The sequence below is a fragment of the Vombatus ursinus genome, unplaced genomic scaffold (assembly GCF_900497805.2).
Source record: "Vombatus ursinus unplaced genomic scaffold, bare-nosed wombat genome assembly UNPS02014945.1, whole genome shotgun sequence".
NCBI lineage: Eukaryota > Metazoa > Chordata > Mammalia > Diprotodontia > Vombatidae > Vombatus > Vombatus ursinus.
In genome coordinates, this window is record NW_020954723.1 from 25629971 (window position 1) to 25645258 (window position 15288).

Below are 15288 nucleotides of genomic sequence, written 5' to 3' on the forward strand. Positions count from 1 at the left end.
GAGTACCTGGGCTGAAGTCAGGAAGACTCATCTGAGTTCAAATCTGGCCTCAGACACTTAGTAGCTGGGTGACCCTGAGTAAGTCACTTAACCCTGTTGCCTCTGTTTCCTCATCTGCCAAAAAAAACCCAAATGGGATCACAACTGAACAACAATGCAGTAGTTTAAATTGGTGAGATTTGATCTTTTAGGTTAATCAGGTTTCTCTGGAAAATGGGTGATGGGTAGGGTTACAAAGGTGGAGGCAAAGCTTGACCTTTAGGAAAGTTTCTCTGGGATGTGGCTGGTGGGTGAAGTTTACAAGGAGAAGGAACCACAAAAGCGAATATTAAATCTAGCTTGATTCAGTCTTAGCAAAATAGAATTAAAATCAGTTTTTAATTTTATAGTACATTAGAGGTCTTGGGATGTAGAGATGGGCTGTTATGTATTGGTATAGAATGGGTTCATTGATACAAGAGATCCTGTAAATGGCGGAGTGGAATAAGTGTTGGGGAAAGGAACAGAGAGGCTTGGAGGTAGGGGACAGATACAAAGGCATCACGGTGCTGACAGGGAGGGAAAGGAAATGATGCGGTATTCCTCTCCTACACTGAAATTCTATCTTCTTTGGCTCACAAGTAGGGCAGGGCTGGGAAAGACTCTATTTGCCCACTGCCACCTACAGGTGAACACATATAATAGACCAGGCCTGATCTGGGCTGGTCTGCTACCTCAGATTTGGGATTGAAACAAAATCAGATACTCGTAGAATAACTGACAAGCCATTGCAGGGGAAAGATATTGAGAACAGAAAAAAGGTATTTGGTGAGGCTACATCCTTAATTCAGATGAGCACACTTCCCTGCCTTTGGTGATCCACTTGTCCAGCCTAAGAAAGTGACTGAACCTCCTCATCCCCTCCCTTTTTTGTACTTTTCTATATAGTCATTTAGTACCAAATATACTTGGGTATCCTAGCTCCTGGGACCAGATGCCAAACTTGGACCACTTCTATAAACAGGTAAAGATAAGGCTTTTGCTATGACCAGCACATTATTTGGTACTAGATCCTATACCTAGTATCTTATTTGTTTATTTTTAAGATCTGATAACTTTCTTAAGGCACAGAGAGAATATTTCTAAGAAATTTTTAAGCAACTTGTACAGGCCTAGGAGGTCCCTGACAATTCTATGAGTTTATGGAGTTTATATCCCATGTAAAATAAGTACTCTCTCACCATTCTTATGTTTCACAAAATTATTCTTTTATTCCTGGGGGAAAACTGTTTACTTAAAAAAAAAACTTTAAGAGCTTTAAAATTATTATTACTTTCCACTTTATCTTAATGATGAGAAGAAAAACCCTATTCCAATTATTCTAAAAATAATCTCTCTAGTTGGTATCATCTCAACACACCCTTAGCACATACCATTTTCAATTCTAAATGGTGAGTTGCAATTTGGGGGATTTGTTATCTAATCTTTTCCTAAATGTTTGTGGAAGAAGGCTCGGAGTTGTTTCCAAGCATCGATTTGGGCCATGGAGTGGGCACTAACTTCTCCTCCCCAGATCACAAGTGTTCCCACCAAAGCGTGAAAGGAAACCGGACACACAGGGAAATATGGGGGCTCAATATAGTGTCCTGTTGCAGGGTAACAGATAATCTTGGGTTTTTTCTTCCCATGGGCTTGTAACAATTTGGCAGCTTCGTTGGCATAGAATTCACTTTTCCAGTTGTGGTCATCCAGACCAACGAGAAACAGGAAGCAACTCTCAGCCTTCTCGACTGGAATTAAGCTTCTTCGGTTGGGTTCCTCCAAAGGGTTGTTGAGAGCATCAACAATGTCTGCAAATCCATCTTTAGTCATCTTGATACGTTTTGGGTCACTACCCAGTGGGGGAATGGTCATACCCTTATAGTGTAGCACAGACCCTACATTTGCCATGGAGCCATTGAGGGTGACAGTAGCTGTAATGTCCTTCAAATGGGAGGCCATGGAGAGGCACAGATCACCCCCTTTAGAAAATCCAAGCAGCCCAACTCCTGGACCCTTTACCTGAGAAAGTCAGAGAAGAAATGAGAGTAATGTTATGACTAACAAATATAACAATAAGGGACAAGTAGGAGGTATGGTGGGTAAAGCACTGGCCTTGTAGTCAGGAGGACCTGAGTTTAAATCTGGCCTCAGACACTTGACACTTACTAGCAGTGTGACCTTGAGCAAGTCATTTAACTCTGATTGCCTAAAAAAAACCTTAACAATAGCTTTAATCTTGTCCTAAGAGAAACTTACTGAATTCTGCACTAACCCCTGCTTATATCAACATGACATGTAAAGCTCATGTTATATAGCATTTTTATTATAACCCTATATTAGAAATATTATGATATCCATTTTTCAGATAGGAAACTGAGGACCAAATTGCTCACAATCACAGAGTGACTTAAAATTCAAGAAAGTTAGTTGGTACAACAGATAGAGCACTGGACCTCCTATAGTCAGGAAGACCTGAGTTAAAATTCTGCCTCAGGTACTTACCAGCCATGGGACCCTGGATAAGTCACTTAACTCTATTTACAATTTCCTTATCTATTAAAATGAACTGGAGAAGGAAATAGCAAACCACTCTACTTCTCAATAAACTCTTATAATAGGAGGTTTCATTCCTGGTACAATTTCGAAAAATGAAGAGCAATCAGGGAAAGCATCTACCCCCAGAATCAAAGAAACTAAAAGAAGAACGAAGTCATAAAATGAGAAGACAACCTGGGAGTGGTTTTTCAGGTACTGGACAGCCTCTTCAAAGTATTCCAAATGAAGTTCCTTCATGTCTTTGGGGAGGTCCTCAAAGGCATAGTATGCCAGGGCCAGCACAGCAAAACCATGTCCAGCCAACAGACTAGCTCTGTATTCCAACAGGCCACCTCCAGCTCCAAAGATGTCGATGATCCCAGGGAAGGGCCCTGAGCCTATAAGAAAGTCAAAGTCATTGAAAGTCAAAGTCATTTAAAGCATTCCCTTTAAAGTCTTCCCTCTGAATTCTAAGGATAATCAAGTTGTTTGCTCTTAGATGACACATTCTGAGACATCATAAGATTCCCTGTTCACTACTGCATGTGCACTGGAGAGAATATACCTGGGTTACATCTGCACAGCATGATTTAAAAAAAAACAAAAACAAACTTGATTTAACTGGAAAATAAATAGCTAACATTTATAGTGCTTATTGATGCGGTTTAGAGGTTCAGGGGCGCTGGGACCCCACAATCACAACACGAGAGTCCTGCCTGAAAGAATTTGACCTAAGCCTTCTTTCAGCCAAAGATAAGGTTTATTAGAACATCCATCATATTGGGCAGACTCTTAAGGAGTCTGAACATTAGTAAGCTATTGGCTAGATTTTAAGAATCTAAGCAGTGGCTAGATTATAAGAATCCTAGCATCTTCATGGAGACAAGATAGACCTTATATACAGAAAGACTGTGGGAGGGATCCAAGACAAAAGACGGGCCATCTTTTGTCTTCCAGAAAGACTGTGGGAGTGGCCAAGTAGTCCATGAGAATTGCCTAGGGTGGGAAGTGTCCTGGGGCCATAGGGAGGCAAGACAATGGAGGGGAGATTGGGTGTAGTCACAATGAAAGGTCAGTTGAAGGGATTATAGCCTCAGGCAAACGCCAGAGTGGGAAAGTCCAGGGTTTTTCCTTTCAGGGGTCTAGATCCCAACCCCATCACTTACTATGTGCCAGGCAATATTACAAGCCATTTGATACTCACAACAATCCTGTGAGGTAGGTGCTATTACTATAATTTCCATTTTACAGTTGAGGAAACTGAGGCATCAGAGGTTAAGTGACTTGCCTACAGTCATATAACTAGAGTCTTGTTTTGACTGAAATTTAACAAAAGGGTAAACTGAGGCAGATCTCTGCACCAGATAACATTTATTAGAAGAGGCATGCTACCTGTCAATAAATGAGTAATGGCTTGCCTCCATTGATGCCAAAGACCTTGAACAAAAGAACAGTTTGCTTTATATAGGTCTTGGGGAGTTGTTCGTCCTTTGTTCCAATGATAAACAGTGTGAGAGGTAAGACATGATTATATTTCCATATAAAGAAACTGAGAGAAAAGGTAGCTCTAGGTCAGAGGTTCTAGCATTGGCTAAAAGTGGATGAAACTGGTTGTTTGGTTAAAGAGGCTGGAAGTAAGACAAAGGTTAAGTTTTACTTAGAGTGTGCATGCGAATGTATAATGGGCTCCTTAATACTAACTTCTCTGCCCAGAGGAGAGCAGTAGCACAAAACTAAAAACTAGGCACATTTCATATGTTAACAGGAGGAGGGACACGTTAAGGAGTAATATGAAGTGGGAGTATCAGGAAGATTGTAACCCGTAAGAACAGGGACCAATCCTGGCTCTGAAGGGAGGGACAAAAAGAAACTAACTTCAGTAAAGGCTTGCTCTGGGTTCTGTCGGGGTGTGTGTCCTTTTGGGGTACCATACACACCTGCTTCTTGCAAGAACCGTAAATAAACACTTACTTCACTCACTTTGGTTCAGTTTCGTTCCTTGAAGGAGAACAGAACTCTGATGGTTTGCAATTAGGGAAACAGTGGGCTGCAACAGCTCACCCAGTAACTCCCTAACCTTACCAAGGAGTGTCTGAACCCCGTTTCTAACAACAGGAGGGTGATACTTTGGCTTGCTTGTGAACTGGATTTAAGTGAGGCAGAGGTAATTGAAGTCATCAGCCTCACTCTCTCCTCCAGAGTCATCAAAGTCCAATGGCATGACAAAAGTCAAGACGACTGGCAATGGCCTGGGATGCAGGGGCAATTTTTTGAGGTTGGAAGGAAGGACACTCTCCTAGGGTAAAAGCACCCCTCCTCTAAAGCTGCATGCACTGCGGGCACAGCCCTATTTGCCCAACCCCAGTTGCAGTTCTTCCAGCAAGAGGTTTTGGAAGTATAGAACAAAGAACAGAACAAGGAACACAATCGTGACCGGTTACAGAGCGGAGACAAAGGGAATAACATGATTGTTTGAAAATTTGGTAAGGGGGACTAGCAATAAACCCCCTTCTTCTCTCATGAGTCTAAGAAGTACTTTTTGTTTGAGTCTGGGTGAGAGATAGCGGCCCAGACTTTTGGACAGCAAACTAGACATCCTTGAAGAATAGTTTGGTAGAGTAAAGATATCAGGCCCAAACTGCCTTGCTTTCTCACATATTCCCCAAGGTTAGTAAACTTCCTTGAGCGGGAGAGCTGGATTTTTTAACTTAACTCTTATGGTCCAGCTGACCTCTGAACTAAGTTCAGAGACAAAGAACCACAACGTAAGCAGTTACAGGGTAAAATCAATTACTTGTAAATAGGATCAATAAGACAATACTATAGGATCAGTTCTTCTTCTTCATTTATTTATTTGTTTTTGTTTTTCAGAAAGTTAGGACAATTTACTTTTTGTCCTGTGCAGTTTTCATTTTTGTTTTCTTGAAATATAGTTCTGAAAAGATAGGTTTTTAAAAAGCCCATTGTCTGGAGCAACTTGACAATGAAGTCTCTGTGGTTCATAGTTTAGCTTTTGATGGCTTAGAATAAATAGCAATTGTTTTTTGTCTGGGTGGGAAAATGTGAGAGTCCATCCCTCCTAGATTGACATATTTGTAATGATAAATTGGGCCATCTTTTGTCTCAACTCTTACTTAGCCCTTAGTCATTGAATGGGTGTGGCCTCAGACAAACTGAGACCTGGGAAAGACCTTAATTTAGAAAGGCCAAGGTCACCCACTGCATCCTGGGTCCTTGACAGACATTTTGACTTTTGTCTTGCCACCGGACTTTAATGACTTTAGAAGAGACAGTGAGCCTGACGACTTTGCTCAGCTCTGCCTCACTTAAATCCAATTCAGGGGCAAGTGAAGACATCACCCTCATGATGTCTTGAAGGACATCATGAAGGACCACCACCACTACCACCACCAACAGGATCAATTTTAATCTTCTCAGTTTGAGGTCACATTTGAACTCAGGTCTTCCTGACTCCAGGTCCAGGTCCAGGTCCAGGTCCAGGTCCAGGTCACTGCAATCCCTAGCTGCCACCATCATGCGTGGCCTTTCAGAGATCTGGATTTCCATGGCTATACTGCCTAGGTGTGGGAAATCCTTTTCTCTCCTCTCCTCAGCTGAGACAAGGTTGGAATTTTCAAAAGGGACTTTTTCTAGGAAATTAAGGGAAACACAAAACAAAGAAAATATAAAAGCATTAACTAAATTGGTTTATAGAGTGAAGATTCCTTAACTGATACCCAATCACAGACTGATTGGCTTGGTTAACACACAATTTACTAGCCATGTGTTCCTGGAACCTATTGGAAACGCAGGGTAGAGAACTAGAAAGAATGTTGGCCTTGGAGTTAGAAGACCTATTTTTAATACAGGGTCTACCACTTATAAGTGATGCTACACAGACCCTTACAGGTCTTTTATTCCAATCTCTTGTTTGACAGGTGGGGAAATTAAGATGCACAGAGAATAAGTCTCATATTCAATCTTTCAGATGATTTACAGATCTATATTTCCAACCCTAGTCTTTCTTCACAGCTCCCACCTCACCAACAGCCTTTTGGATATTCTGTTGGAAGTCCTATAAGTATCTCAAACACAGTATGTCCAAAGAGAACTCATGATCTTTCATTATAAATAAAAACTGCAATTCATTCTGCCATTACCCAATTAATGATACTCCCTTGGTTTCTAGTTCTTTGCTACAACAAAAAAGAGTGCTTACAAATATTTTTGCTATGCTTTCTACCTTTTCATTTTTGGTACTGTCGATTTGGTTTTTCTATTTTCTCTTTTTAAAAAAATCAAACTAGTTATTAGTTTCTGTTTTATGTTTTTTTAAACTATAGCTTCTAGATTTATTTCTCAATTCATGTTTCTCCATTTTGTTAATTACTTCTTTGATTTTCAGGATTTGTATTTTGATATTTAATTGGGGTTTTTTAATTTGTTGGTTTTCTAGGACCTTTAAGTTGCATGTCCAATTTATTAATATATTCTTTCTCTTTTTTGGTGAAAGTGTTTGGAGATATACATCTCCCCTTTATGACTGTTTTGGATCATCCCAAATGTTTAGGAATGTTGTCTAATTGCTATCATTTTCTTTGATGAAATTTTCTATTGTTATATGATTTGCTGTTTGAGCCTTAAATTTTAGGTTTAAACTATCTAATCTCCAATTAATTTTTAATCCTTCCTTTAAAAAATTTAATTTTTATCCTGAACTTAAGCACCAAAAAGAGCATTTATATCTATAAATATGCATAGATACATATACACATGTATATCTCAGGACATAAAAAAGGGGATTATATATGAAATCAGGAATTTCCATTTCATAGAAAAAGGATATAATAAATTCCACATATCATTCTCAAAACTATCTTGCTTATCTATGCTTCCTTCTGAACTTCTTTCTGTACTCTTCTGAACATTAAAAAGAAAGTTTCAATGGCTCTTTTGGCAAGGGCAAGAATCAATATTCTTATCATCTCTCTTCCTCCTATCCCAAATTAAAAACTGAAAGAAAGGGGGAAAAACACCTTTGTAACAAATAAACACAGTTAAGCAAAATTAATCCATACAGTGTCCATGTGATAAATTTTTTATCTCTGCACCTTGAATAAATTACCCCTCTCTCTCTCAGAAGGTTGGTAATATACATCAAGTTGGAGATATAATTAGTCACTGCATTCATCACCCTTCTTTATAGTGGTGCTGTAACCCCTTCCTCCATATTTGTATATTCCTCAGGTACCTCAATTGTGGGGAACAGCATGTTCTATCATCTCTTATTCCACCTATACACACTAGTGTATTCCTTTTATTCTCTTCTCTTTCTTCTTTTAAACTCCTCAGAATGGAATCAATCCATCTCCAGGATCTCTGTTTTCCCAATGTAATTCCCTCAATACACTTTGACTACAGGAAGATTCTGATGGGAAATTTGTTTCTTCTCTCCCACAAGGATGTTAGCACTATATCATACTATAGCTGCTTGCAATTACTAAAATAAATTTACCTTTCTAGATTTCCCTTGAGTTTTGTTTTGTATTTCAAAGTTCTTACTCAGCTTTTGTCTTTTTCATCAGAAATGCTTGAAAATCCTCTATTTGATTAAAGATCTATTTTTCCCCTTGTTGCATTATACTCAGTTTGGCAGAGTTACTTTTTTGTTTGTTTGTTTTTTGCTTTTGCTTTTTGATGAGACAATCAGGGTTAATTGACTTGCCCAGGATCACACAGCTAGTAAGTATCAAGTGTCTGAGGCTGGATTTGAACTCAGGTCCTCCTGACTCCAAGGCCAGAGCTCTATCTACTATGCCACCTGGCTGCTTCCATTATTTTTGGTTTTAAGCTAACATATTTTACCTTTTGATAAATTGTATTTCAAGGTCTTCTCTCATTGATAGTAGAAGCTTATAGGTCTTGTGTGATCCTGAATGTGGTTCCTTGGTACTTGAATTGTTTCTGAATACTTGCAGTATTTTTTCTTTTATGTGACAGCTCTGAATTTGGGCCCTGATACACCTAAGACTTCTCATTTTGGAGTTTTTTGTTCTATGTTTTCTTGGCTTTGTTCATTTTTTTCATTTCAGCACCACATAGAACTTTTACAAAAATTGACTACAGCACAAAGGTATTGCAAACAAACATATAAAAGGCAGAAATATTCAATACATCATTTATAGATCATAATGAAATAAAAAGAGTAATTGGTTCAGAAACCACAAACAAAAGATACAGACCCAAATGGAGATGTAAAAATGAAATCCTAAATAATGAGTGGGTCAAAGAACATGTCATAGAAACAATTAATAACTACATTAAAGAAAATAATAATGATGAAACAATACACCAAAATTTCTGGGATGCAGCTAAAGCAGGCTTCTAGGGGGAAATCATATCCACATATCAAAACAAAAAAAGAGAGGGTTTATGAATATGCATTTAAAAAATTAGAAAGTCAACAAATAAACCCACAGAAGAGGAAACTTTAAAAATTAGAGGGAAAATAAAAAGCTTGGAAACAAAAAAAAACATAGAAATGATAAATAAAACTATGAGCTAGTTCTTTACTCATTTTTCCAGCCTTATTTCCTGAATTAGTACTTAATGCAAGAGTCAGGCTCTGCCCCCTCCCACACTCTCAGATGGTATGGTCACACTCTCAGATGGTGTGGTCAGACTCTGTTTCTGAATTCAATTTCCTGTGTTCCTTCCATTGGCTTCCATTTACACTCAGAGTGTTGGTATGCTTCAGTGTCCCTGGTCAGAACTCTACGGTCAGCTGTCTCTGATCAGAGCACTGAGTGATCTTCTGTCTTCCTTGATCAGGATCCTGGGTGTGAAAGAAATCCTCCTTGATCTAGATGCTGGGTGGTCTTTTGTGCCTCCTGGGGGCTTCCTTGATCAGGAGGCTGGTTGGTCTCTGTCCCCTTTGAGGCTTGCTTGATTAGGAGGCTGGGCAGTCTCTGTACCCCCTGAGCCTCCCTTGATCAGGGAGTCGGTGGTCTCTATCTCCCTTGAAGTTTTCCCCATCAGAGAGCTGGATGATCTTCTGCCTTTTCTCTGGGCTTCCATGATTGGAGCATTGAGTGATCATCCCCATCAATGCTTGCCTATCCTACGTGATTCTTGTCCATGGCCTTCCAAAAATTCATCACAGGGGATCTATCCAACATCATGGAGACTTTCCTCACTTCCTCCCAACATTCCACCATAGAAGTAGCTATGTGGTATAGTGGATAGAGCACTGGGCCTGAAGTCATGAAAACCTGAGTTCAAATCCTGTCTCAGACATTTGGTATGTCATTTAGACTGTTTTCCTCAGTTTCCTTCACTGTAACATGGGGATAATAACAGCATCTACCTCACAGAGTTGTTATAAGGATCAAGTGAGATAACATTTGTAAAGCACTTAGTACAGTGCTTGGCACATAGCATAAGCTACATAAAGGCTTGCTATTGTTATCAAGAAGGTACTTTTGGAGCACTCTGGCCACCCATCTGTCATCTCTTAGTCTTTCCTGTCTTCTCTTTCCATCATGCAACTCCTTAGTGGCATCATTTACTCATGTGCTTCTTCAGACTTCCTCACTGGTTATATGTTGAACCTCCTGATTGCCCCCTGTGTGACACACATCTTTAAGTGTTCAAAGGCAGTGGCATTTCACATGTCGCTGTAATGTAGAAACACTAGCAAAATATTAGTATTGAAAAGATGGGCCTTTGTTTTTGTGAAAAGCTTTGAATTGGTAAAAAAAAAAGCTCTGCAAATTCCTGAAAGAAAAATCCAGCCCACTCTCCTCCTCCTCTTCAACTCTGGGACCATTGTCTGTCTCTATTGTCTGTCCCAGATATGGTGGTTAGTTGATGTCCTTTGTTCTCGAAGAGGATCAAAACAGCATTACTCTGTCAAGATCAAGGTACAGTGTGTCTGACTGTGCCTGACCAGACCAATAGGAGCTCTGAAGGCTGTACCACAGGTCAGGCACAAATAGTCCATACGAACATTTGGAGTAGAAATGTCTCTAAATTTCCACAAATACAAGCATATATTGTATCAGATAATAATATATTGTACAATATATTATTATATAATAACATGTTATATGTAATATATTATTTATAACTATATAAATACAAGCTCTATGGAGTATCCATCCAAACGCATGTTGACATCTGATCAACTAGCATTTGTTATCCATTTTATCTTTTGCGTACAAAGACAAGCCAAACTCCTTTGAATCATTACTGATCTCTTCTAGATTTTACAATGTTCTGGGCTTATTCTGTGTTACCTAAAAGTAGAAGTATCAAATTATTTCAGCTCAAGGGAGTCTTCATCCTTGAGTCATTCACAGCTTCCTGCATATTCCAGGTCCAGTTTTTCTGGAAAATATGGCAACTCAAGAAGACAAATTAAGTTGGCTTCAAGATCACATCTGCAATCAACACAGCACGACCATGAGGAGCCATCACAGTAAGACTTTATAGAGGTACATAGGCTGTAACCAAAAGAATTCCCATCAATAGTAAAAGAAGAGTCATTTACCTACACTCCCTTTCTGATCCCCCATTATGATCTTTTTAGGATAAGCACAATTTGGCTCCCACACCTTCTCCAATGATGGTACTATGCCAATAATAATTTGTGGTCATAATCATTGCTCCAAGACACTGCAACATTCTCAGTAATTAAATAAAAAATAAATTAGGTTATTATACTCTCCTTAGTAAAGTGGTTGAATATATCACATGACAAAGTCGAGTAGGGTAAAGACCAGATTTATCAGAAGACCTGGGTGCAAGTCTTGGACATTCAAGTCATTTCATCTCTGGATCTCAGTTTTTTCATCTGTAAAATGAGAAGACTGGATCAGATGCTAAAGAATCTCCTTTCCAGGGACAGCAAGGTGGCGCAGTGGATAGAGCACTGGCCCTAGAGTCAGGAGGACCTGAGTTCAAATCCGGCCTCAGACCAAACACTTGACACTTACTAGCTGTGTGACCCTGAGCAAGTCACTTAACCCCATTGCCTAGACAAACAAAACAACAACAACAACAACAAAAAGAATCTCCTTTCTAGATACTAGAAGTTCTCCAATCAGAACTACAGATTGCTTTGGCATGAACCCTCCTATAGAGAAGAGAAGCCACTTCCAATCCCATCTAATAAGCATTTATTAAAGCAATAAGTGTAAAGGGGGAGGGAGAAAGGGAAGGTAATAAGCATTTATATAGCACCTTCTATATGCCAGGCACTGTGCTAAGCACTTTAAAATCAGCACTTACTTTAAACTTTAAAACTTACTTTAAACCTAACTTCACAATTATTTAATTTAATTTATAATTATTTAAACTTCTTTACAATTATTTGATTCTTGCAACAACTCTGCAGATATAGGTGTTACAGATGAGCAAACTGAGGCAGACAAAGGTAAAATGACTTCTCTAGGGTCATACAGCTAGTAGTTTTCTTTTGCTTTTTGGTGAGGCAATCGGGGTTAAGTGACTTGAACAGGATCACACAGCTAGTAAGTGTCAAGTGTCTGAGGTCAGATTTGAACTCAGGTCCTCCTGACTCCAAGGTCGAGCAGCTAGTCATTTTCTGAGGCTGGATTTCAACTACTACTTGACTCTAGGGCTCGTACTCTTATCTACTGCTGCCTTTACTATACATGAAGCATTGTATCTGATTCTAGCAATATAAATAATATATACATATATTAAATATAAATACAAGCCAAAAAGTCCCTTTCCCTTAAAGAACTTGTGTTCTGCAGATGACACATTTACCTAGATAAGTATATGCATGATCACCTCTTGCTTAGACTATTACAATAGCCTCCCTGCCTCCACAATCTCCCCTCACAGCCACCACTAAAACTCAGGTCTGAGCACGTATATCACTTCCCTTCTCAAGAGGTTCCAGCGGCTCGCCATTTCCTCTAGCATCAGCAACTCTTCACAACTTGGCTCCAGTCCACCTTTTTACGCTTACTACACATGACTCAGCATTCTGTACTCTCCAGTACACACAAATTGGCCTACCTGCTGTCCTCACTCAAGTCATCCATTTCACCTCCACGCCTTCGCTATCTCCTACACCTGCCCTTTAAGTATATAAATTCCTTCAAAGCTCACTTCCTACATAAGACATTTCCTGATTCCCAGTAGCTGCTGGTGCTTTCCCCACCCACTCTGAAACTGTATTTACCTTGTATTTGCTTTTTATGAGTGGCACAGTGGATAAAGTGGTTGGCCTGGGGTCACGAACTCAATCTTCCTGAGTACAAATCTGGCCCCAAACACTTACTAGCTCTGTGGCCATAGACTAGTCACTTAGCCCTGTTTGCCTCAGTTTCTTTATCTGTAAAACGAGCTGCAGAAGGAAATGGAAAACCACTCCAGTATCTTTACCAAGAAAACATCAGATGGGGTCATGAAGAGTAAAAAAATGATTTAACAACAAAAATTTGCTTTTTATATATTTTCTGTCTACCTCTGTGTTTTGTGTATTGTTTCCCCATGTAAGCTCTTTGAGAGCAGGGTGTATTTAATTTTTTTCTTTTTAATCTCTTTTATCTAAGCACTAATAACTACTCTGAGTTTAAGGAAAAACCCTTTTTTCCACCTGCTATACTGTAAATCTATACTTTATTTAGAAACTGTCAACACTGCTACTATATTATTTTCTTGGCTTAGCCATGTGAACAAGATCATACCTCAATTATTTGCTTCTTCCTTTGTTCCTACCAAAATCATTTTATAGCTCTACTTTTATAGGTCTTATTTGTATCAGTAATTTAAATAAATGTCTATATGTTCTATGTTTTGTCACCATAGTAAATATTTCTCCATCAATTTTTCCTTCTTTGTGTTAGTGACATAAAAATTCCCTCAATTTGCCTCACTTTCCTACTAAAGTCATTTATTACCTCAGTTTTTTCCTCCATTCTCTTAGATTTTCAAAAAACACAATCACAACATCCACAAAAGAGACAGTTTAACAGCTTGTTGCCCATTTATTCCTGCAATTCTTTTTTATGCCGCCCCCCCCCTTTTTTTTTTGCTAAACTTACTTTAATATTTCAAGTATCTATGATCTTGTCTCTGGGGGGGGCCACAATCCCTGTATAACTGATCTTTGAAAATTACAGTGGCTAAAAAACTCACCATTGAAAGGTAACTTTGGTCAGGAGCTTACCTAGGTTGGGATTTAGACAAGAGAAACACGTAGTATCAGCATCTGATGATGCCTTACCAGTTTGATAGGGCTTGCCCCAAATAGCATAACCTTTAATGAATATCTAAGGGTAACAGACAATCACAAATTTTGCTTTATGGAACTGAGGTCATGGGACTTGGTCACAGGCTAATTGGAGGAGTCTTGTGATGGATTCCTGGACTTGAACCTGGGACTTCAGTCATAGATCAGAAATCATGGGATTTGGAATTGGAAAGAACTTTAGACTGATTTCTAAGCCAACTCCTTAGTGCTTGCCCCCCAAACCCCTGAGACATGTCCATCCATCCCTCTGACATCTCAAGTTTCTTTTAGAATGCCAGGGGGATCCCTGGAACTTCAGAATGCTGTAGGAGATGGAAAGGAAGAGGGGTGGTCGGTTATTAGATGAGGGGTCACAGAAGAAAAGCATGAGGGGTGGGGGGGGGTCGTAGGGGCACTCACCTGGAGGCAGGAAGAGGGTGGCCCTCACGCTGCCCTCTCGCACCGGGATCCTCTTCACCCCCGGCCCCAGGAAGCCCCGCTCGTGGACCACCTGTGCCATCACCTTGGTGGGCTGGGGGTCGTGACCGTCGTACACCTCCAGTTCCACGAGGAATGGGGTCTGCACGTCCCGCTTCACCAGCCGCCAGTAGGGCTTGGCGGGCTTCATGCTCCAGAAGAGCCCCATGGGCTCCACGCCGCTGTAGCTGCCCCCCAGGGCGGGCGCCCGCGCCAGGTCCAGCTGGCCGCCCGCGTCCGCCTGGTAGCGGGCCGAGGCCTGGAAGAGCTCACCTTTCTCATCGCGGAAGGAGGCGCGCAGGGTGACCGGCTGGGCCGGGGCCAGACCGTGCACGGAGATGGCCAGCGGCTCGTCCCACAGGCTGCGGGGCCCGGGACTCCAGCGCAAGCTCACGGCCATGGAGGAGGAGGAGGCGGCGGCGGCCCGTTTGGAGAGGACGCCGAAGCTGGAGCCAAAGGTCGGAGGCTCGGGGCTGCTAATCAGGCGCGGAGAAGCCAGCCAGACCCGACCACGGAGAGTGGGCGGCCACGGGGAGTTTGCCAAGTCTGCAACGCCTTTCGCAAACCACCGGGGACTTCGCGTTAAAGCCATGAAGAGATAGAAGGAGGTGCCAATCTGATAAAAGGGTGTCTAACCTCGCGCAGCAGAACTACAGGATGAACCGGAGGGAGCCCCGGGCCCCTATGCAAAGCAATTTTGCTGAGACCAGTAATATCACGAGATCTGAATCCGTCATATCATAAGCCTATAAATACATCATCGAGGTCAGCATACCCTGGCACTGGAAGAGAGCAAGCGGATGAGTCATCCAAAGGAGATACTAAAATACTACGGAGCCCCCTCCCTGCATCCCAATCTAATGGAGAGAAGATGCAGTCTCTTGAAATGCAAGTCAGTGCTCCCTTCACTCTGCCCCCACTCACCTCTAGCCCTATTTCATTGGTTTGCCCCAGAAAGTCGAGATTCTTTTTTTTTTTAATGGTAC

General features: G+C 40.8%; 1 protein-coding gene across 1 annotated transcript; it reads right to left on the reverse strand.

Annotated features, from left to right (window-relative positions):
* Window positions 1-359: 359 nt before the first annotated feature.
* LOC114030078 (acyl-coenzyme A thioesterase 1-like) lies at window positions 360-15037 on the reverse strand. Its single transcript, XM_027844732.1, has 3 exons — window positions 14246-15037; window positions 2752-2954; window positions 360-2040 (listed from the first exon to the last, which is right to left on the reverse strand). The coding sequence occupies exons 1-3, from the start codon at window positions 14892-14894 to the stop codon at window positions 1459-1461; spliced, it is 1434 nt and encodes a 477-aa protein (XP_027700533.1). The 5' UTR covers window positions 14895-15037; the 3' UTR covers window positions 360-1458.
* Window positions 15038-15288: the final 251 nt, after the last annotated feature.

Coding starts and splice junctions, on each gene's coding strand:
- LOC114030078 (XM_027844732.1), bottom strand. CDS start 14,894: ATGGCTTTAACGCGAAGTCCCCGGTGGTTTGCGAAAGGCGTTGCAGAC. Junction 2,955..14,245: donor CACCCTCTTCCTGCCTCCAG/GTGAGTGCCCCT, acceptor ACTTTCTTATAG/GCTCAGGGCCCTTCCCTGGG. Junction 2,041..2,751: donor ACCTGAAAAACCACTCCCAG/GTTGTCTTCTCA, acceptor TGACTTTCTCAG/GTAAAGGGTCCAGGAGTTGG.